At 46.9% G+C, this 21,633-nt stretch overlaps 1 protein-coding gene across 1 annotated transcript in view; it reads left to right on the top strand.

The window, feature by feature from the left end:
• TGM3 (transglutaminase 3) overlaps positions 1-21,633 on the top strand; it is an 83,408-nt gene that overhangs the window by 39,936 nt on the left and 21,839 nt on the right. Inside the window, exons 3-8 of the mRNA XM_023220203.2 lie at positions 10,058-10,231; positions 10,585-10,824; positions 11,407-11,525; positions 13,352-13,480; positions 17,452-17,629; positions 17,734-17,869. Coding sequence (XP_023075971.2) covers positions 10,058-10,231; positions 10,585-10,824; positions 11,407-11,525; positions 13,352-13,480; positions 17,452-17,629; positions 17,734-17,869 — 976 coding nt within the window. The remainder of the gene's footprint in view (positions 1-10,057; positions 10,232-10,584; positions 10,825-11,406; positions 11,526-13,351; positions 13,481-17,451; positions 17,630-17,733; positions 17,870-21,633) is intronic.

Raw genomic sequence — 21,633 nt, 5'->3', positions numbered from 1 at the left:
TCTTGGTAGGAGCTGAGAGATGGAGTCAGAAGGAGTCAGCCTTACCCTCCCTCAGCCTGATTTTCCTTATTTGTAAAAAGAGGACAGTGACTCCTCCCCTGCCTCCTTCCTATAGCTGCTGGGTGGCTCTGGTCAGATAATTCATGTGAAGGAGATTTGATAAGTGTAGACGATAAATAGGCCTAAGTCCTTGCTGCACATTAGAATCACCAAGAGAGCTTTAAAGAAAATGCTGGCCAGGTGCAGTGGCTCACGCCTGTAATCTCAGCACATTGGGAGGCCAAGGTGGGCAGATCATCTGAGGTGAGGAGTTTGAGACCAGCCTGACCAATATGGCAAAATCTCATCTACTAAAAATGCAAAAATTAGTGGGGCATGCTGGTGTGCGCTTGTAGTCCCAACTACTTGGGAGGCTGAGGTTACAGTGAGGCAAGAGAATCGCTTAAACCCAGGAGGCAGAGGTTGCAGTGAGCTGAGATCACACCACCACACTCCAGCTTGGGCAACAGAAAGAGACTCCGTTAAAAAAAAAAAGAAAGGAAGGAAGAAAGAAAGGAAAGAAAGAAGGGAGGGAGGGAAGGAAGGGAGGGAGGGAAGGAAGGAAAGAAAGAAGGAAGGAAAAGAGAGAGAGAGAAAGAAAGAAAGAGAGAGAAAGAGAAAGAAAGAAAGAGAAAGAAAAAAAAAGAAAAGAAAGAAATGCTAGTGTCACCCCTATCCAAAGATTCTAATTGAATTTTCCTAGGATGGGTCTCAGAGCAATAAAACATTCTCTAGGTGGTTCTTCTGGGCAGCTAGGGTTGACAGCCTCTGGTCTCAGAGATTCTAAACTCTCGCTTAGGAAGAGAAGTCCTTCTGTCCTCTCATTTTGCCCTGACCATAGGGTGTCTAGGCAGAGAGTAGGCTGTGGATGGCCCCTCCAGGACCTGTGTCTAAGTCACTGCTGCCTTGGTTGGCTGCAAGGCAGCAGCTTGGAGTCATATCTGCTCAGGCAAAATTGGCTTTCAGTCCGGGCTTGAGTCCAGCCTCTGCCTGAGCGTGTGATATTGAGTAAGTGACTTCACCTGACTGGACTTCCAAATCCCTCCTCTGTGAAATAGGGATAGCAACATCTTTTTAATAGTCAATATTTTGTGACTATTAAAAGACATAACGCAGGTGAAATGCTTAGCTAGTTTCTGACACATAAGATGTCCTCAATAGCAGCCCATTAAAAGCCCATTAAAATGCTTGTTTTTGCCATTATATATGGGATCCCAAGGCATTTGTTTCCCCCAATCTCTGGGGGTCCCGGTGCTAGTGATGGGTATATGTTGAATCCCAACAATAACCCTAAGAGGGAAGATGTTAGGTCTCACTGTCCCTCTTCTACAGATGAGAAAAGTACAATTCAGAGACATTGACACCCTTGCTCAGGGCCTCTCACCGGTCCAGGCACCAATCCAGGGCTCATTTCTCTTCATCCTTACCAGCCTCTTACTCTGCCTGAATGCCAAGAAATTGTGCCACCTGTGCTGCACAGGGCTTGCAAATGTCAGGATATGTGGCAGAAGTTAAAAGGAAATGGCACAGGCTAGAAAGAGAGAAAGGAGAGAGAGATGGGTGCTGAGGAGGAAAGCACCTGTGTCCTTGGAGCCAGAGGAGGGCTGGCCAGGGGCTAAAGATGTTCCCAGTGTCTAGGGGTGGGAAGTGGGATTGACTCACAGCCTGTCGGTGACCAGGATCTGAGACCTGGCTTCTGGGCTAAGATCTGCTTCAACTCTGTGACCTCCGCAGATGGCTTCCCCTTTCAGGGCCTCAGCTTTCTGACCTGTCATGTGGGCATACTAGATTACATCACTGTTTTTCAAGCTGCCAGTTGCCATCCATTAGCAGGTTGTAAAATCAGTTTAGTGGACTGTGACCAGCCATTAAGAAAGAGAAAAAGCCGAAGAGAAAATATCAGAGTACCCTGATACATAGTAGGCTTTAGCCCTGTGAAACTTCGTGTCATTTCCAGATCCATGTATGTAAAGACTATTAGATTTCTTGATTTGGCCTCTCTCAATAGAGCTGGAAAACCACTCAGCTAGATACTTTTTAGCTTTTTTTTTTTTTTTTTTTTTTTTGAGACAGAGTCTCCCTCTGTCACCTAGGCAGGAATGGCAGGAGCACAGTGGTGAGATCTCAGCTCACTGCAGCCTCCACCTCCAGGTTCAAGCCATTCTCCTGCCTCAGCCTCCCAAGTAGCTGGAACTACAGGCATACATCACCACATCCAGCTAATTTTTGTATTTTTAGTAGTGATGGGGTTTCGCCATGATGGCCAGGCTGGTCTCGAACTCCTGACCTCAGGTGATCTTCCTGCCTTGGCCTTCCAAAGCGTTGGGATTACACGTGTGAGCCACTGTGCTCAGCCACTTTTTAGCATTTCTGTCAGCCCTCATTAACTCTAGACTTCTGTAAAATAAAAATGCATCTATGTGTAGAGAAAAGATACGGGAAGTAGAGTCTGGGTGGGGGCTAGGGATAGTCCCAGTCACTAGAGTAGCATCACTCTATATTGGGCCCCCTGTCAGCCACTCTGTGGGGTGGTCCTCCCTGGAATAGGAGATGAGAGCCCCATCACATACCCGGCGACCAAGTCATTCTCACTCGTCTGCTGCAGGTGATTCAATTGCAGAGCCAGGCTGACAAGGATTGAGATGGCGCAATAGCAACTTCCCTTTCACATCTGGAGTCTTTCTCTGTGCTTTTCACATGACCTCTGCCAAAAAGGGACCACAGAATAAATGGGCAGGGGTTACATTAACATACTTGTGATTATGTTTGGCTGTGATTGATGGTGAATGCCCCCCCACCCAAAAAAAATAGCTTAGGAAAATAAGACAGAAGTTTATTTCTTCCTTGCGTGAGCAGCCTGTATGCAGGCAGTTCTGGGCAGGCCAGGTGGTGGCACCATTCTCAGGGCCCAGCTCTGTCCAGTCTCCTCTCCACCATTGCTAGGGTACATATGGCTCTGCATGGTCTGAGACGGCCGCTAGAACCTTGTCCGTGTCCAGATAGCAGGATGGAACAAGAGGAAGAAAACAGGAAAAGGGTATTTGCCAACTGTTTATATAAAGAGGTTTTCTAAAAAAAAAATAAAAATAAAATAAAAATTGAAAACAGGTGTTCAAACAAATATTACCAAGTACGCTTTCATAGCAGCACTACTCAGAGTAGCTGAAAGATAGGGACAACCCAGATGTCCATCAGCTGATGAATGCATCAACAAAACATGGAATATTTACATAATAGACTATCATTCATCCGTAAGAAAAGAATGAACTACTGATACATCCTCCAACATGACCGAGCCTTGAAAACATTACGCCAAGTGAAATAAGTCAGACCCAAATCACATATTGTGTGATTCCATTTGTTAATTTATGAAATGCCCAGAATAGGGCCAGGTGAGGTGGCTCATGACTGTAATCCCAGCACTTTGGGAGGCCGGGTGGGTGGACAATTTGAGGTTGGGAGTTCGACACCAGGGTGGCCAACATGGTGAAACCCCGTCTCTATCAAAAATACAAAAAATACAAAAAAATTAGCCGGGCGTGGTAGCACCTGCCTGTAATCCCAGCTACTCAGGAGGCTGAGGCAGGAGAATCACTTGAACCCGGGAGGCGGTGGTTGCGGTGAGGCCAAGACCATACCACTGCACTCCAGCCTGGGCGACAGAGGGAGACTCCGTCTCAAAAAAAGAAAAGAAAAGAAAAGAAACAAAAAGAAAAAGAAATGCCCAGGATAGGCAAATCCACAGAGACAGAAAGAGCTGGGGTTGGCAGGGGCTGGGGATAGGAGGAAATGGGGAGTTCCTCCTCATGGATTGGGGGATTCTTTGGGGAGTGATGAGAAAGTTCTGCCACTAGGTAGTGGAGATAATTGCATATTGTGAATATACTAAATGCCCCTGTATTGTACATTTTAAAATGGTTTAAATGGCATTTTTTATGTTGTGAATTTTATCTCAATTTTTTAAAAGAGAGATTTCCTGGAAGTTAATACCTATAACTTCTGCCTATAAGCTTTTGGCCCAAATTTACCCTCATGGTCACCGAGCCAGAGTGGAGCCTGGGAAAGCAGTGCCTGTACATATGGGGGATTTCATTACCAGGAAAGAAGGAGCAAGTGAACATCAGGATAGATATTTATCTGGCAGTCCACCACATTAGAATTGCTGCTGGCACTGATGTTCTCAGGAAAAAAAATCTGAGAAATTGCCCCAGGCCTGACACTGGAGTTAAGCATTAACTCAGGGAGGTGGCAAGGAATCAGAGTTTGGAGATGTCACACTGTGGGCAAACCACCTCTCCGGCCTCCGTGTGCTCACGTCTGGAATCAGGGTTAGGAGTATGTGATTGGTCTCTGAGGTTTCTTTTCCCACTGATGTCTTTTAACTGTGTACGTTGATGAGTCAGTTATAAGAATCATGCGACTCCTATCTCTTCTTCTCCTCCCTTCACCCAGACTGGTGCAGAAGACAGCCCTGAGGCTCATAAATATACATAAAGAGCAGTAAACTTGAGAACCTTAGATGGCTGAATACCTTTCCCTCCTCTCTTTTCCTACACATTCTGACCGGGTGGGCTGTGATGAGTGCCATGTCAAGGGCTTTGGGGTTGGGGAGACAGGATCATTGGATCCTTGATTTGGGGGCTGGCAGAGCAATCTTAGGGTTAAGGGACAGGATGATGACTGAGGGAGGCAGCTGGTGAACGGTTCAGAATCACACCGGAAGCTTGATGAGCACGCTCTCAGCTGGCAGTTCCTACTGGGGGATGCAGGGCAGGCTGTCCCCTTTGTCCACCTCCCCTGAAGACAGTTCTTTTGGAAGAGATGTTTTCCTTCCAGGAGCTCAGTGTCTCTCCTCTGTCAGAATCCAAATGCTAGCAGGTGTACAATGCAGCATGAGGGCCCCTTACCATCTAGGGCACCTTCTGGACTCAAAATCCTGCATGAGACCCTCTTTCAAAAGGTTTCAGGACCACAGCGACAGGGTAGAGTCAGTAAGGCCTGGTGAAAACAGAAACACCATTTTTTCGTCCAGACTACTCTTAATACTTCCTAGCCGCCAAATGTGTGGGGTTTGTTCTCATACCAAGCGATTCTCAGTGGACACCACTGGGTGTCCTACAACTCAACTCAGTTCTCACACTGTTGGGAGTTAGCACACAGCCCACAGGGTGTGCACACGCCCCTCAGTCCCACCAAACTGCCCCACTTCAGATGCCAGTGCTTCAGAAGTTGTCACCTGTGCGTCTGACTGACCAGATTTAAATCGGGAGTTCCCACCAGCCCCTTCTCAGGTTTGAAGATTTGCTAGAATGGCTCACAGAACTCAGGAAAACAGACGACCGGTTTATGATAAAAGGATACAACTCAGAAGCAGCCAGATGGAAAAGATGCCTGGGATAAGGTGTGGGGAGGGGCGCAGAGCCCCCATGCCCCCCTCCCAGCACTTCCATGAGTTCAGCCTGGAGGCTCCTCAGGCCCCATCCTTTGGGGTTTGGGTTTTTATGAAGGCTTCATTCTTAGGCATGATTCATTAAGTCATCAGTCATTGGTGATGAAATCAACCTCCAGTCCCTCTCCCCTCTGTGGAAGTGGGTAGTGGGCAAGAGGCTGAAAGTCCCAAGTTTCTAATCACTGGTTGGCTCCCCTGGCAACCAACTCCCATCCTGAGGCTATCCAGGAGCTGCCAGTACCAGTCATCTTATTAGCATACAGAAAGTCATTCATCATTTTGGAGGTTCCAAGGGTTTCAGGAACTTTGTGCCAAGAGAAAGCAGAGATCAAATATATATTTCTCATTATGCCACACCTGGGTTCAGAATCCTGGCTCTGCCAATTTCCAGGTATGTGACCTCAGATAAGCTATCTGGCCTCTGAGCCTTGGTTTCTCATTGTAAGATTTCATTGAGCATATACATAACGTGTTCTGTGGACTGCGCATAGCAGTTGGCATAAAGAAGGCTGATGACAAAAGTGAGCCCCACATTTCCTCCTCCTCCAGCTTGGAGCAGTCTCGCACATCCCACAGCCATCCTAACAGAGAGCAAGGCTTGATGGTGCTGCCGGGGCTCACGCTTGGTGTCAGAAAAGGCAGAGATGATGAGTGTGGGCTCTGGAGCCTGCAGTCCTCCACTGTGGAGTGGGGTGACCGTGACCAAGGTACCTGGTTTCTGTACACCTTGGCTTCCTTGTCTGTAAAACAGGACGTCTACAAGCGCCTGCCTCATAGAGTTAATGAACTAATGCACATAAACACTTTGAAAGATGGCTGGCACACAAATGCGCAGTAAACTTCAGCTAATAGTATGATCACCACCACCACAGTCACCCCAGGTCTGACCTGGTGGGGCATGCAAAGTGCCCCTCATGTTCTTCCTGCAGGTTTCCCTGTTGGGAGGCACCCTGGAGCTCAGTCTTTTCTTTTTCATCCTCTCTAGGGACAAGACATTGGTCTCTGGGATGAATGGGAGGGGCCTCTACTATTGACACAGCCGCAGCAAACAATGCATGAGCTTTGGTGGAGCAAGGAAGGATGTGGGCCTGTTGGGAGAGGCAGGTGCCAGCAAGTGATGCTGAGTACCCTGCCCCTCTTTCCTTACCCCTGTGCTGGACAAAGCCATCTGGAGACTTTCTACTTTCAAAGAACTCGTGGTCTAGAGTGAGCTTTATCTGGAAAAGGACATGCATCCTTTGGGATTTGGGGGTGGGGTGAAAAATCTCTAGGAAGGCTCAAGTGGTCTGAAACCACATGTTCCATAGAGTTCTTGTTTCTTAAAAACATATATTTCCAGAGGTTCTTATTTGAGAGCTCTTCTTTTTTGTTTTTCTTTTCTTTTCTTTTTTAATTTTGAGATGGAGTCTTGCTCTGTCACCCAGGCTGGAGTGCGGTGGCATGATCTCAACTCACTGCAAGCTCCACTTCTCAGGTTCAAGTGATTCTCCTGCCTCAACCTCCTGAGTAGCTGGGACTACAGGCATGCGCTACCATGCCAGGCTAATTTTTTAATTTTTAGTAGAGATGGGGTTTTGCCATGTTGGCCAGGCTGGTCTCGAATTCCTGACCTCAAATGATCTACCCACCTCGGCCTCCCAAAGAGCTGGGATTATAGGTGTAAGTCACTGCACCCGGCCAGCCGTTCTTTTTTCTAAAGCGAGTAAAGCTCTACCAAATTGCAACTGGCTGGGATGCACAGAAAGTAGTGAGCAAGATTGGCAGGAGGAGAGGGGAGAAATTTGAGGGCCGTTTTCCTAGAGAGATCTGGCATCTATCAGCTGTACACAGCCATCTAGGGCTCAGTGTTTGCCAGTGTCTGAGTTCTGGGCTGTCTCTGTTGGCTACTCAGGTACAGGAAGGCTCATTTTCCCCCTGCTCCCTCTGTCCTTTCTGTCCTCCCTTATTTCTTCCCTTCATTCAACAGATCCTTGTTGATTGCGTGAATGTCTTAGTTTCCCTGAATTTATGCAAACATCTATTAATTTATTCTTTCAATGAATATTTGTTAAATGAATGAGTGAGTGGATGTTTGAATGAATGAATTTAGCACCCTGAACTGGGAGTAAGCTCATCTCTTGAGTCCCCTCTCTCCAACGGCAGGTTGGCTCACCATCCCAGGGAGCCTGCATTTTACTGGAGAGGGTACCTATGGTGACCCTCCGCCCCATCTCCAGTGCTTTTGAGTGGAAGCCCCTCCCCAGTCCTGCTCTGGCCCCCACTCACTCCTGTCTCACCTTTCTCTCTTCTCCACGAAGGGCCGATGCTCTAGACAAATAACATCACTCCTTCTCTTGTGCCTTTGAGCCTCTCCTTCCCACCGTCTAGAATGCAGGCTGCTCTATGGGCACCTGACAAAATTCTTTCTCCTTTCAAGGCCCAACATTTTCAGTGTAGCTTTTCCTGATCCCTACAACTGAAAGTGATTTTTTTTTTTTTTTCCTGCCTGCATCTCTCATACACCTTTCCTGGATTTACCCCATTCCATCATTCATGATCACTTATGCTTGTCTTATCCACTGCTGAAGCTCTTGGAGAGTTACAACTACACTTCATACACGTTTACACTCCCAACATTGTGCCTCACACAATGTCCTATGAATAATAGTTGCTGTAATATTTTTATTGAATGAATACTTCATATTCAGTTTTCCTTGTAGACTAAATTTTGAGCTGTTGTCATGATGATCATCTCATGACATTAGTCTTTTCTTTGTTCATTTATTCCTTCATCCATTTATTTATCTAATTATCCTAATACAGTCAAGCAGTGTGCTAGGCATCCGAATAGAAAGATCAAGAGGGCGCTGGGTGCAGTGGCTCATGCCTGTAATCGCAGCACTTTGGAATGCCAAGGCGTGCAGATCACTTGAGCCCAGGAGTTTGAGGCCAACTTGGGCAACATGACAAAACTCTGTCTCTACAGAAAATACAGAAGTTAGCCTTGAGTGGTGGCTCATGCCTGTAGTCCCAGCTAATGGGGAGGCTGAGGTGGGAGAATCCCTTGAGCTCAGGAGCCAGAGGTTACAGTGAGCCAAGATCACACCACTGCAATCCAGCCTGAGGCAACAACAGAGCCAGATCCTGCCTCAAAAATAAAATAGAATAAAAGATTAAAAAGGGATGTTCTGATGCAGAGAGATGGACACATATGAAAAAGAGCTGTGTCTGGCACTGGAATGCACCCTTACACTCTCATCAGAGCTGTGGCCTCTTTGTAAAGACAGAGACCAATTTGGTTTGCGGAAGAATGGGTGATGTAACCTCTTAAACATAACTCATAGGAAGATTTCCCAAAAAGTTTATATCAGTGAACATCTGGTACATTGTGGCATCTCTCATAAACCCTTCTCAGTTTAGCTCCGTCATCTTCACAATCATATGAGAAGAAATCAGGAGGGTGGATTTTGAGATGTTTGTCTTCGGGTCCTATCCAGGTCATTCATGGCCTTTGACCTGCTCCTATAAACAGCTCTTGCCAGTGAGCATTTGCAAGTCCCCTCTGGGCCAAGAATTCCCCAATCACTAGGCCTAGAAACACTGCTCAGAGTCTCCGCCAGCCTCGCTAGCATCAGAGGCCCAGGCCAACACCAAGGCGTTGCAAATACAGGGAAGGTAAAAGATGCAAAAATAAACATTGCTGGATGCTGGAGAGGCGAAACATGCTTGGCGTCTGGGGACACACAAGGGGACAACAAAGAAGCCAAACCAGGGTGATGGGTGTGAGATAAGTATCCTCCCTTCAGTTCTTTTTTTTTTTTTTTTTTTTGAGACAGAGTTTTGCTCTTGTCGCCCAGGCTGAAATGCAATGGTTGTGACCTTGGCTCACTGCAACCTCCACCTCCCAGATTCAAGTGATTCTCCTGCTTCAGCCTCTTGAGTAGCTGGGATTACAGGTGTGCATCACCACGCCCAGCTAATTCTTTGTATTTTTAGTAGAGACGGGGTTTCACCATGTTGGCCAGACTGGTCTCAAACTCCTGACCTCAGGTGATCCACCTGCCTCAGCCACACAAAGTACTGGGATTACAGGCGTGAGCCACCATGCCCAGCGCCTCCCTTCAGTTCTGTAGGAGCCCCCATCCACAAAGCAATGAGAAATGCTGAAAGCAAACAGAATGTAGGCGCTCTGGTGACATAGTTCTTCTCATTGATTGGATGGAGTTCCGCTGAACATTTGGCCTGTTCCCTAAGGGCCGAGTGACAGCTCAGCAGATGGAGGGGAAAAGACACTCTTAGCTGTGGGAACAGGATGCACAGAGGTTCAGCTGTCTGAAAGGGCAGAGCAGTTTCTGTGATCTTACATGCTGGGAGCTGGCATAACTGAGACTGGAAAGACTGAATGGGAATAGGTTGTGACGTTCTTGCTATGCGATCAAGGTCTTTGGATTTTAACGTGATTCTTTCCAGGAATTTGGCTCTGCCCTCGACGAGCCTCACCCCAAAGCTGCTCTTTGGTAACTTATACCCTTCCCCCACACCACCATTCCTTGCCTCCTAGGACTTCAGGTTCTCTTTTCTGCCTCACAGCTCTAGGACTCCAGAGTATCAACTGGCAGACGGCCTTCAACCGACAAGCGCATCACACACACAAGTTCTCCAGCCAGGAGCTCATCTTGCGGAGAGGCCAAAACTTCCAGGTCTTAATGCTCATGAACAAAGGCCTTGGCTCTAGTGAAAGACTGGAGTTCATTGTCTCCACAGGTACCTGCGCATTCCCCTCCCTGCCCAAACACACACATACCTGAGTAGCCCTTGTGCATTCAAGGAGTGATGGGGACCACACTGGGACCACTGGCATTGGGCTCTAGCCTTGCTCTGTCATTGATTCATTGTGGCCTTGGGCAAGTTGCTATCCATCTCTGAGCCTGACTGAGAGTCACCATCCTCAAATCAAGAGGGATCTGGCCTGTATGTTCATTCCAGTTACTTCCAGTGGCAGAATATGATGCTTCATTGGCTCATGTCCCCCAGACGGGGGTTGTTATTGGAACCTGGTCTTTCCACAGTCTGACCAGTGCTTGTTGGTTTTTCTCAACCTCTGTCTTCTTTGACAGGGCCTTACCCCTCCGAGTCGGCCATGACGAAGGCTGTGTTTCCACTCTCCAATGGCAGTAGCGGTGGCTGGAGTGCGGTGCTTCAGGCCAGCAATGGCAATACTCTGACTATTAGCATTTCCAGTCCTGCCAGCGCACCCATAGGACAGTACACAATGGCCCTCCAGATCTCTTCCCAGGGTGGCGTCTCCTCTGTGAAACTTGGGACATTCATACTGCTTTTTAACCCCTGGCTGAACGGTAGGTGTCTAACCACCCATACTCTCAGCCCTGGTCTAAGCTAGAAAAGAGAAAGGGGATGGGGGAAATGATCTTCACAGGCTCAGGTTTGATTAGGGAAAGTCCATGGGCTGTGGAAAGGGTGCAGAAGCTAGAAATGAGGAGCTCTGACACTTCAGCAGCGTCTGCGTCTAGGCAGTCCCTCTATCTCTAAGTCCTCACCATTAAATGGACATCCTGCTGTTTCTTCTGGGAATATTGTCGAGATCACATTGAACTTTTACAAACTGCATAGCACGGTTCATTTTAAGGGACCATACCACAGTATAATTCCACAGCATGGAGATAGCTTCCTGCCAGAAAGAGCAGGTGTCTCATCCCCAGGGTCTCATTTTCAGACCCTCAAGTCATCCTAGCTTCTCTTTCCAGCTCATAGTTCCCACAATTGGAGTTGGAAGAATTTCAGCCCAAGGGTCAGGGGAGGGCAAAAGGTGGGGCTTGCTCTCACCCCCAGGCCAGTTCAGGAGTTGGAGGAGAGGAGGAATGATCCCTACAGTCCTCCTAGGATTCTAGTCCTTGGTGTCTGCTTTTTGTATCAAACAGCGGATAGCGTCTTTATGGGTAACCATGCTGAGAGAGAAGAGTATGTTCAGGAAGATGCCGGCATCATCTATGTGGGAAGCACAAATCGAATTAGCATGATTGGCTGGAACTTTGGACAGGTAAAAGGGTCATAAGGAGGCTGAGGGTAATGTCCCTTTTACCCGAGAAGCTCAGCAGCTTGCCCCACAGATCAATGGGAAGTCCACATCTGTCCATCTGCCTGCCCTTCTATTTGTTCATGCATTCAGAAGACTTTCATTGGCCACCTATTATGTATCAGACCCCAGGATCCACACTAAGGATACAGGAGATGAATAAGACAGATCTATCTTTGAAGGGGTCGCAATCTAGTGAGCAAGATAGAACATACACATAACTCAATTGACGCAGTGAAGTAGTATTGGTGCCAGGGTGCACACATAGATATAAGGCCCCCTAGAGACACTGGGGACAGTGATGTAGCTTCTGTTTTTCATTCCATGTAAAAATGTGATGAAACTTCCTTAGTGTGCCCACTCAGCCTTTCCAAGCTACACCCTCTTGGTCCTTTATTATAGTGATTCCCATTTGCGTCTACAGAGTTCTCAGATTTGGTCAGTTTAGAAAATTTTCAGGGATGCCCTCCACCTTTTATTTTATCCACCAGACAAAGGCATTAGAATAAAGCACCTCGGGCGGGGTGCCTTGGATATCAGAAGGATGTGTGCTTGGACCATCTACAGACCCTGTCTGTAGTCAACTGGAGCAAGTTGGCTATCTCCTTTATTGGGAGGAAGGAAAAAAGAGAAGGATAGTGAATAGAGTGCACTTAGGAGTGGAAGAGAGGCTATTTTATTTTATTTTATTTTATTTTATTTGATGGCATGGTCAGGGAGGGCCTCACTTAGAAAGGAGCCTTTGATCAGGAACTTGAAGGAGATGAGGGCACCAGACAGAGATCCTGGGAAACAGCATCAGGCAGAAGGAAAAGCAAATGCAAAGACCCAAGTCAAGAGGGGCTCAGCCTTCTCAGTTTGAGAAGCAATGACTTCAATTAAGTCTTATTTTGTGCAAAACGCTTCAAATACACATACTTAACAAGAGATTTTATTTTTATAACTAGTTCTCCAGGAGTCTCAATAACACGTTCAAGATTGTAGGCAGGCCACGTGCGGTGACTCACGCCTGTAATCCCAGCACTTTGGGAGATTGAGGCGGGTGGATCACCTGAGGTCAGGAGTTCAAGACCAGCCTGGCCAAAATGTTGAAACCCTGTCTCTACTAAAAATACAAAAATTAGCTGGGTGTGGTGGCAGGCTACTGTAGCCCCAGCTACTTGGGAGGCTGCGGCAGGAAAATCACCTGAACCCAGGAGGAACCCAGGAGGTGGAGGTCACAATGAGCCAAGATCGCGCCACTGCACTCCAGCCTGGATGACAGAGCAAGACTCCGTCTCAAAAAAAAAAAAAAAAAAAAAAAAAAAAGGATGGGAGTCAGAGATAGAAGAAAACTCTGAGATGAGTTTGGCCTGATTATACAGATGGAGAAATCAAGGCCAGACAGGCTAAACGGCTTGCTCCTGAGGTTTGTGGCAGCCAGGGCGTCGGCTAGACCAGGCCACCTCCCATGCATTCACTTTAGGAGAGTTTGCACAAGGTCTTATGCCTTTTTCTTTTTTGTAATTTTTTTATTTATTATCCTTTCCTCTCTTTTTTGTTTTGTTTTTTGTTTGTTTCAAAAGCTGCCTTTGAGGAAATACACAGGGTCTTGTGTGTAGTGAGTGCTCTGGATGAGTTTGCGGGGTTGAGGGCTGGGTGTGGTGGCTGTCCTCAGTAGCTCTCAGTTCCAGAGGCCACAGAGTCAAAGGATCTGACAGTTCCTGTGGTTCTCACCAGTGTAGTTCCCTTCTTGAGCCAACTTTCCTTGTCATTTCTTTCATTGTAATGTATGGTCTCACTCTGAACAGTTTGAAGAAGACATTCTGAACATCTGCCTCTCAATCTTGGATAGGAGTCTGAATTTCCGCCGTGACCCTGCTACTGATGTGGCCCGCAGAAATGACCCAAAATATGTTGGCCGGGTGCTGAGTGCCATGGTGAGTAACAGGAAAATGATCACAACTAGTTGTCATCATATATTGAACACCACCTGTGGGCTAGGCACGCACACTCTTTATATATGTCATCTCATTAAAGCCTCACCAATTACAGCTGGTGGTTAGAATCATACACATTTTACCAACTTGGAACGCAAGGTCCCTCTAAGTTAGAGGGCTTGCCTGAGGCACACAGTAAGTATGCGGCAGAGGCAGAGCCAGACACAGGTCCAGCCAGCTTCAAAGCCCTTTCTACCACATCATGAAGCCTTTCTCAGAGGAAAAGGGAACTTGCTCTTTGGGTGCCTGCCAAAGATGGGAGAATGCAAATCTAGGGCCCTGCTCCATCACTAGGCCTCCTGGGAAAGGAAGCGAGACCCCTACTGAGCTGGAGGTGGTGACCTCCTTTGCCTAACTCGTCTCTTCCACAGCCCAGAGCACAGCCCAGAGTGTCCGATGGTAGGCTGCCTCATTCATGATCTAGATGGGGAAACAAGCTTGGAGAGCTGAAGTGGCTTATTCAAGGCACACAGCATGCAAGTCAGACCAGAACAAGGCCTTCATGGAAAAGGCCTGTGCCCCTACAACATACACACACACACACACACACTCACACACTCACAGTCTCTCTCACACACACTCACACACACACAAGCTAGATCCCCTAGGAGGCATCTATGGCTCTGCGCTCATTGCACAGAGAATGTCTCCATCCAGTCTGGGCGTGGTGGCTCATGCCTCTAATCCCAGTGCTTTGGGAGATGGAGGTGGGAAGATGGCTTGAGCCCAGGAGTTTGCTGCCAGCCTGGGTAACACAGTGAGATCTCATCTCTACAGGAAAAAAAAAAAAAAAACCTAGCCAGGTATAGGCAGACACAGTGGCTCACACCTGTAATCCCAGCACTTTGGCAGGTGGATGACTTGAGCCCAGGAGTTCAAGACTAGCCTGGACAACATGGCAAACCCTGTCTCTACCAAAAAAAAAAAAAAAAAAAATTAGCAGGACATGGTAGCATGTCCCTGTAGTCCCAGCACTTGAGCCCAGGAGGTAGAGATTGTGGTGAGCCAAGATCATGCCACTGTGCTCCAGTCTGGGTGACAGAGTAAGACCCTATCTCAAACAGACAAAAATTAACCAAGCATGGTGGCACATACTTGTAGTCCAGCTACTCAGGAGGCTGAGGCAAGAGGACTACTTGAACCCAGGAGCTTGAGGTTACAGTCAGCTATGATGGCACCACTGCACTCAGGCCTGGGTTATAGAGTAAGACCCTGTTCCCAAAAATATTCATCCAAAATATCTAAACCTAGATCAACCTGCTCAAAAGTTGTAAGTTAAAACACAGAAAGTCATGATCAGGCGCAGTGGTTCACACCTGTAATCCCAGGACTTTGGGAGGCTGAGGCAGGGAATCACTTGAGCCCAGGAGTTTGAGACCAGCCTGGGCAACATAGTGAGACCTCATCTACACACACACACAAGGAGCCAGGCATTGTGGCACATGCCTGTAGTCCCAGCTACTTGGGAGACTGAGCTAGGAGGATTGCATGAGTCCATTAGTCGCAGGCTGCAGTGAGCTATGATTGCACTACTGTACTTCCAGCCTGGGTGACAGAGTAAGAACCTGTCTCAAAAAAAAAAAAAAAAAAAAGGTGAAAAGTCAAAGTGAATTCTTTACTTTAACCCTCTTAAACTAAGTAATTGCCCAGAAATTCTGTAACCTTTATTTATTTATTTCTATGGTTCATGGTGTAGGCCTTTCTTGAGCTCTTGACTTTTGAGTTGGATATGTTCATGCTAATGAGCTAGTTACTTGGTTAGAAATGTGAACAACTTCTCAGCTGCATGATAAATATCTGGAGTGCCTCTCAGAGGGCTTTTGGAAAGAGCTGAGTCTTAGACTGAGCCTGGCAGGAAAAGAGTAAGGTGGCCCGGGGAACTGAGAGGCTCTAAGGAGATGAACGAGGACCTGAGTAGCCGAGGGAGGGTATGGAGAGGAAGTGAGCCTGGAGCAGAGTCTTGAAACCAAATGGCCTGGAAGAGGTTTGATTAAAGCCCTGGCGACTTAGAAAGCTGAGCCTCTTTGTCCTAGGAGAGAGTGGGTGAGGCCAGAGGCTCCTGCAGCCGCTGACTCACTCGCACCCCAGGGCCAAACCACTTTATCGTGGAGCCAGTTTCCTCAGCTGCACCTCCCAGATGCTCCGTTCAGACCTCCCAGCTGGGCTGGGCCATGAACTAATTATGGCCTGTGCAGAGCTTTGAAATGCTCAGCTTTCAGCCAGAGATGACCGTGCTGATAGCCACTTTGGAGGCTGGAGCACCAGTGACTCAGGAGATGGGGAAGGACTGCACAGCCTTCTGTCTCGAAGGAGGCTGTGTCTTGCCTGACTCTGCCATGACAGCCCAGGCCCTCCTTGAAGGGGTGCAGAACTCACCACTGCACTGAGTGGTGGCAAGGCTGGCCATGACCTGTCCTCGCAGGGATCCTTTTGTGTCCAGACTGTCCATTCTCATAGGCCTTGCCCCTTACAGGCACTCCAAGGAGAGGGGGTAAGACACACAGGCTGGAGGAGCCCTCGGAGATCCTGTTCCAGCCTCTCATTGCACAGTTTAGATAAACAACAGCCAAAGTTTCATAAACCCTGACCCTTGACTACAGAAGACACCTCCGAGCGCCTTTGTCCTAACTTTCCCTTGAAAATTCTCTTCCCTATTGGAAGGTGAAGAACTAAGGCCTGGAGAGGTGAACAGACCTTTGTGCAATCATCAAGTTGGCAAGTGGCAAGGTGGGACTTGTAACCTCACTGTCTCCTTTTCTCTTTTAACTTTTATTATGGAAAAGTTCAGACCTATATAAAAGTAGAGAGAAAAGCATAATGAACTCCTGTGTATGCATCTCAAGCTTCAACAATTACCTCTTCAAGGCCGGTGTCATTTCATCTCCGACCCTCTCTTTCACAGATGATTTGATAAATCTTAGACATTACACATTTGTCATCATTTCACCTGTAAATATTTCCAAGTATGTCCCTAAAAGACAAGGGAACTCAGGTCTCTTGATTTCTAGTCCAGTGATCTTTTCAGGCTGCCTCTTGGTTGTGTCACTTAGGTAAGAACCTTGCCTTAAATTGAATAAATGAAGGAGTAAACTAACAAACAAACAAATAGCTGAATGAATGAAAGAAAAGAAATACTCTATCTTTATTCTTTCCAAGAAGTTAGTTGCTGAAGTTCTAAAGTGACTTTTTGGCAGGGTGCGGTGGCTCACGCCTATAATCCCAGCACTTTGGGAGCCGACATGGGCGGATCACTTGAGATCAGCCTGACCAACATCGTGAAACCCCATCTCTACCAAAAATACAAAAACTAGCCGGGCATGGTGGCACACATAATACCAGTTACTCAGGAGGCTGAGCCAGGAGAATTGCTTGAACCCGGAAGGCGAAGCTTGCAGTGAGCCAAGATCATGCCACTGCACTCCAGCCTGGGTGAGAGAGACTCCGTATCAGAAAATAATAAAAAATAAATAAAGTGATCTTTTTGTAAGACCATATACCAAAAAAGAGTTTCAAACCATGGACTCCCAGGCAGACAGATAACAGTGGTAGCCTGTGAATTCTTTCCTACCAGAAGTCCTCTGCAAGCTGGATTTGTGCCCTGCCTTGCCACAGACAAGCTGTGCTGTCTGTTTCCCATGTCAGGTTGCCGCACTGGAATGACGTATGGATCAAGGACAATCAAACATGGCCTGTTTGGGAAAGCACCTCTAAACTCGCAAACCACTCCATACCCCTAGGGGTTAAGTGTTACAATGATCATCCCCAAGTCACCTAGAAAAGACAAAGAAAAGTTCAATCATGGTCCTTGGCTTCCTTCCTCATCTCCCCACCTTGTCCTCTGAATTCTGCATGTCAGTCTCTCTAGGAAAGGCATTAGTGCTGACTCATTTTGGGGGCTGGTTTCTGCCCAGATCAATAGCAATGATGACAATGGTGTGCTTGCTGGGAATTGGAGCGGCACTTACACGGGTGGTCGTGACCCAAGGAACTGGAACGGCAGCGTGGAGATCCTCAAAGACTGGAAAAAATCTGGCTTCAGCCCAGTCCGATATGGCCAGTGCTGGGTCTTTGCTGGGACCCTCAACACAGGTACCTTGGGTGTGGTGTGCCTTGGCTGGGTCAGTGGGTGGCAGTGGGCTATGCCAAGGTACCGTCTCCACCACCTGAGTCCTCACGCCCACCCTGACTTGCAGCGCTGCGGTCTTTGGGGATTCCTTCCCGGGTGATCACCAACTTCAGCTCAGCTCATGACACAGACCGAAATCTCAGTGTGGATGTGTACTACGACCCCATGGGAAACCCCCTGGACAGGGGTAGTGATAGTGTATGGTAAGTATCTCACCTTTTGCCTGAACCTCGAGCACCACATTTGAGTGGCTTCTCGCTCTCACCATCCTCCTGGGACCCAGGTCCAAATAGGAGTTGCAAGGCAAGTAACATGTCATCACAGCGTGTAGAATGGAAATGCTGGCAATGCTGATTACACACTTAGCAGCACCCAAGACACCTCTTCTCGGTGCTCTGCGGTCTGCTAGCCTGGTCTGTCTTGCCGCCGTCAGACGAAGGGTCTGATCCCAGTGAAAGACAGGGCTCCTAAATTCACCCTGAATTTATGGGATCCATTGGACCTTATACTACTTTAGAAGATAAAAATCCATATGACTTGTAAACTTTCTTTTTTTTTTTTTTTTTTTGAGATGGAGTCTTGCTCTGTCACCCAGGCTGGACTACAGTGGCGTGATCTCGGCTCACTGCAACCTCCGCCTCCCGGGTTCACGCCATTCTCCTGCCTCAGTCTCCCAAGTAGCAGGGACTACAGGTGCCCACCACCACGCCTGGCTAATTTTTTTGTATTTTGAGTAGAGACAGGGTTAAACTTTCTTAAAGAGAATAAAAAAAGCAACACATCTTCTCTTAGCATATATATAGTGAGAGCTATTATACACCTTGGTTGACATCAAAAGTTCAGAGTTTATTCTGGATTCTGGATGAAAACAATTAGTTTTTTTTTTGAGATGGAGTTTCATTCTTGTTTCCCAGGCTGGGGCACAATGGTCCAATCTCGGCTCACTGCAACCTCATGTTCTCAGGTTCAAGTGATTCTCCTGCCTCAGCCTCCCAAGTAGCTGAGATTATAGGCATGCACCACCATGCCTGGCTAATTTTTGTATTTTAGTAGAGACGGGGTTTCACCATGTTGGTCAGATTGGTCTTGAACTCCTGACCTCAGGCCATACACCCGCCTCAGCTTCCCAAAGTGCTGGGATTACGGGCGTGAGCCACTGCACCTGGCCAAAATGTTGTATATGTATTTGGGCACTTATATTCTTAACCATAAATATGTCATGTGCACACTATCAATACACACACACACACGTAATTTAATGATAGATGCCACAGGAAGTAGATTATATGAAATGTGTAGACATATATCTGTAACTGCATAGAGCACTAGATAGATAGATCTTATATAGATAAAAATAGATATTGTTACAACTGTTTAAGGTTACATCATATACTAGGTTATTACTGGATGGCAACTGGCAATGATGTTTATATCTGTATATACACATAGATATCTATATAAAGTACCCGTCTATCTATTCTTTTAATCCATTTCAAAGGCTACACACACACATAGTTGCTCACATGAATGTATATGGCTAGATAATCATATGACAGATGTTATCTTATTTTCAGATGTTCAATTTTAAGATAGTCTGCATAAAATATTTGTATTACTTATCATTACCAGAATAAATATATCTAACTTATCTGAAATGTACCTAATATAACTAAGGGTATAAAATGAAAGGAAAATAGCTAATAATGGAAAACACTGTTAAAACAAATAAATAACAACTCCATGCCAACAACCGAATTGAGTAATAAAAGCATCCCTTCCCTTCTGAAGGAGAGTGAGGATTATGTAACTCACCCCAGGGTCAATGGATTCCAGGGTTTTACTGGGGGAGAGAAGGCTTATTTAAGGAGTTTCTTTCTTGATCTGCACATATACAACTTTCTCTCTAATGATATTGCTTACTTGTGGCCAGACTTTGTTTTCCAACTTCTCATGAATGAGTGTCTTTTCCCTGGGCTTTTCTTTGTTCTTGTGTCCAAAATCCCATCACAACCCAGCTCCAATAGTTGGGGCTATACCATTCCTAACTTTAGTTTCTTCTACAAAAGGAGATGGTTGGTCAGACAAGTTGGGGGTCCCCTCAGCATGTCCTTTCTGTGATTATCCTGTACACTAGGAACTGCAGGGACATGGAAAGCTTAAGTCTCAGTTCCTCCACTGAAAGCATTTATGGTGCTGTTAGGAGACAAGGGGTGGGGAAGCCATTATTAGAGGCTAATTAGCAACACAGCATGGTGTGTGATGCCCAGACAAGTGATTAAGACAAGGATACTGGGAACTTGGAGGAAATCCTCAAGGAAGGCGTCCTGGAAGTGGGAAAGTGAGGCTTTTAAGCTAAATTTAGAATTAGAACCCAGGTCTCCTGGTTAGTGATTCACACTGCCCCCCACATCAGCTTAACATCACCTTTGGGACAAGTAGGAGCTGATGGAGACATTCCAGGATGGCTCCCTGGTAACTTCTGTGACCTCATGGGAGGGGGCCAGGTGCAGAAGCTCTGACTGTTCCTGAGGATCTTGTCACTCCTCCCTTCCTCTCCCCTTTTCTGAACCTTCTCAGAAAGCCAAGGGAGCTGATAGTTACTCCCTACACCATTCCCTATAGCTGATGGTTGGGGGAGCCAGCCCTGGAGGGCATGAGGACAGGGAGTCTGAAGCACTAGCTCCAGCCCTACTACCAAATTGCTATGAGGCTTGTGCAAGGCAATTTATCCTTCTGGTCCCAAGTTTCTTCATATGTGAAATATAAGGGTCGGCCTAGGACTAGATGATTTCTTAAGTCCTTTGCCAGCTTAAACTTTTAAATTCTCTGGAGTTTCAGCCCATTCCACTTTCTATAAGAGAGCTAGCCCTCCCAACCAAGGGAGCCCTACTGTTCCTTCCCCATTAAATCCCATGCAGGGGAGAGCTAAACCAAGAGCCAGTTTCTGCTTGGAGTGAAATTACTAAGCTGTTATTATAAGGGCAACTGGAGTTTGGACAGAAAGCCTCTGATATGAATCTTTGTACGTTACCAGAAAGTGTTGAATGCTTTGGAACCGTGCCCAGATTTGCCTAAAGTAATAGGATGTGAGAATCAAGGGAGGTTAAGCATAGAAGTGCTTAGTAATAGTAACAGCAGCAACTAATAATTTGTTGAGCAATTGTTGTGTGCCAGGTACTGTTCTAAGTGCTTACATTTCGTCTTCACAAATGACGTAGGCATTGTTATTTTCATCCCCAATTTATTTTTTATGGATGAGAAAACAAAGGCCCTGAGAGAAGTAAGCTGTCTAAGATTAAACACTGGAAGACATGTAGACACTCTTAAGCGCATAACATTATGTAAGTTCCTTGCCTTTGCTACACCTCAATTTCCCACTTGTAAAACAAAGGGCCAGATCAGGGGACCTCAGTGACATTTTCTAGGACTTTCTTTTAATCAGATCCACAGCAGCCAGTGGGGTAAATTTTTTTCTAAACCACTTTGCTCATGCTAGTGGTTTGGCTTAAGAGGTGCACAGCTCCGGAGTAGTCACTGTCTTCCGAGTCAGGACACTTTTCGGGGGAGCTTAGTTTGGGATGCCTCTTTGAGATGTCCTCCTTCGGGGCCACTGCACAGGAGGTCTCTGAAGCCTATTCAGCCACTGAGCAGCAGCCGAATGATTTAGAACAGTCTAGTCAAATTATCTTGAATTTTCTGGCTTGTTTTCTTCATTCATTTGACTTGATCCCCCAATTTCTAGAGTCATAGATCTGACTCTACCTGTAGACTTTGCGGAACTCTGAGGTAGAAGGCACCTAGAGATTGCCCAGCCCTGCCAAGGAGGTGGAGTCAGGCGGTGCCTCCAGCTGTCAGCACCTACACCTCAGCCAAGCCCCTGGCTCCTCATGCCATCTCTCCACGGCCGCTGTCTCTGAATACCTGCTTCCACTAGTCCTGAACTGGCTCCTAGGCCTTAGTGAGGAAG

The sequence above is a fragment of the Piliocolobus tephrosceles genome, chromosome 20 (assembly GCF_002776525.5).
Source record: "Piliocolobus tephrosceles isolate RC106 chromosome 20, ASM277652v3, whole genome shotgun sequence".
NCBI lineage: Eukaryota > Metazoa > Chordata > Mammalia > Primates > Cercopithecidae > Piliocolobus > Piliocolobus tephrosceles.
The sequence above is the reverse complement of the archived record's forward strand: the minus strand, read 5'-3'. Positions and strand labels throughout refer to the sequence as shown.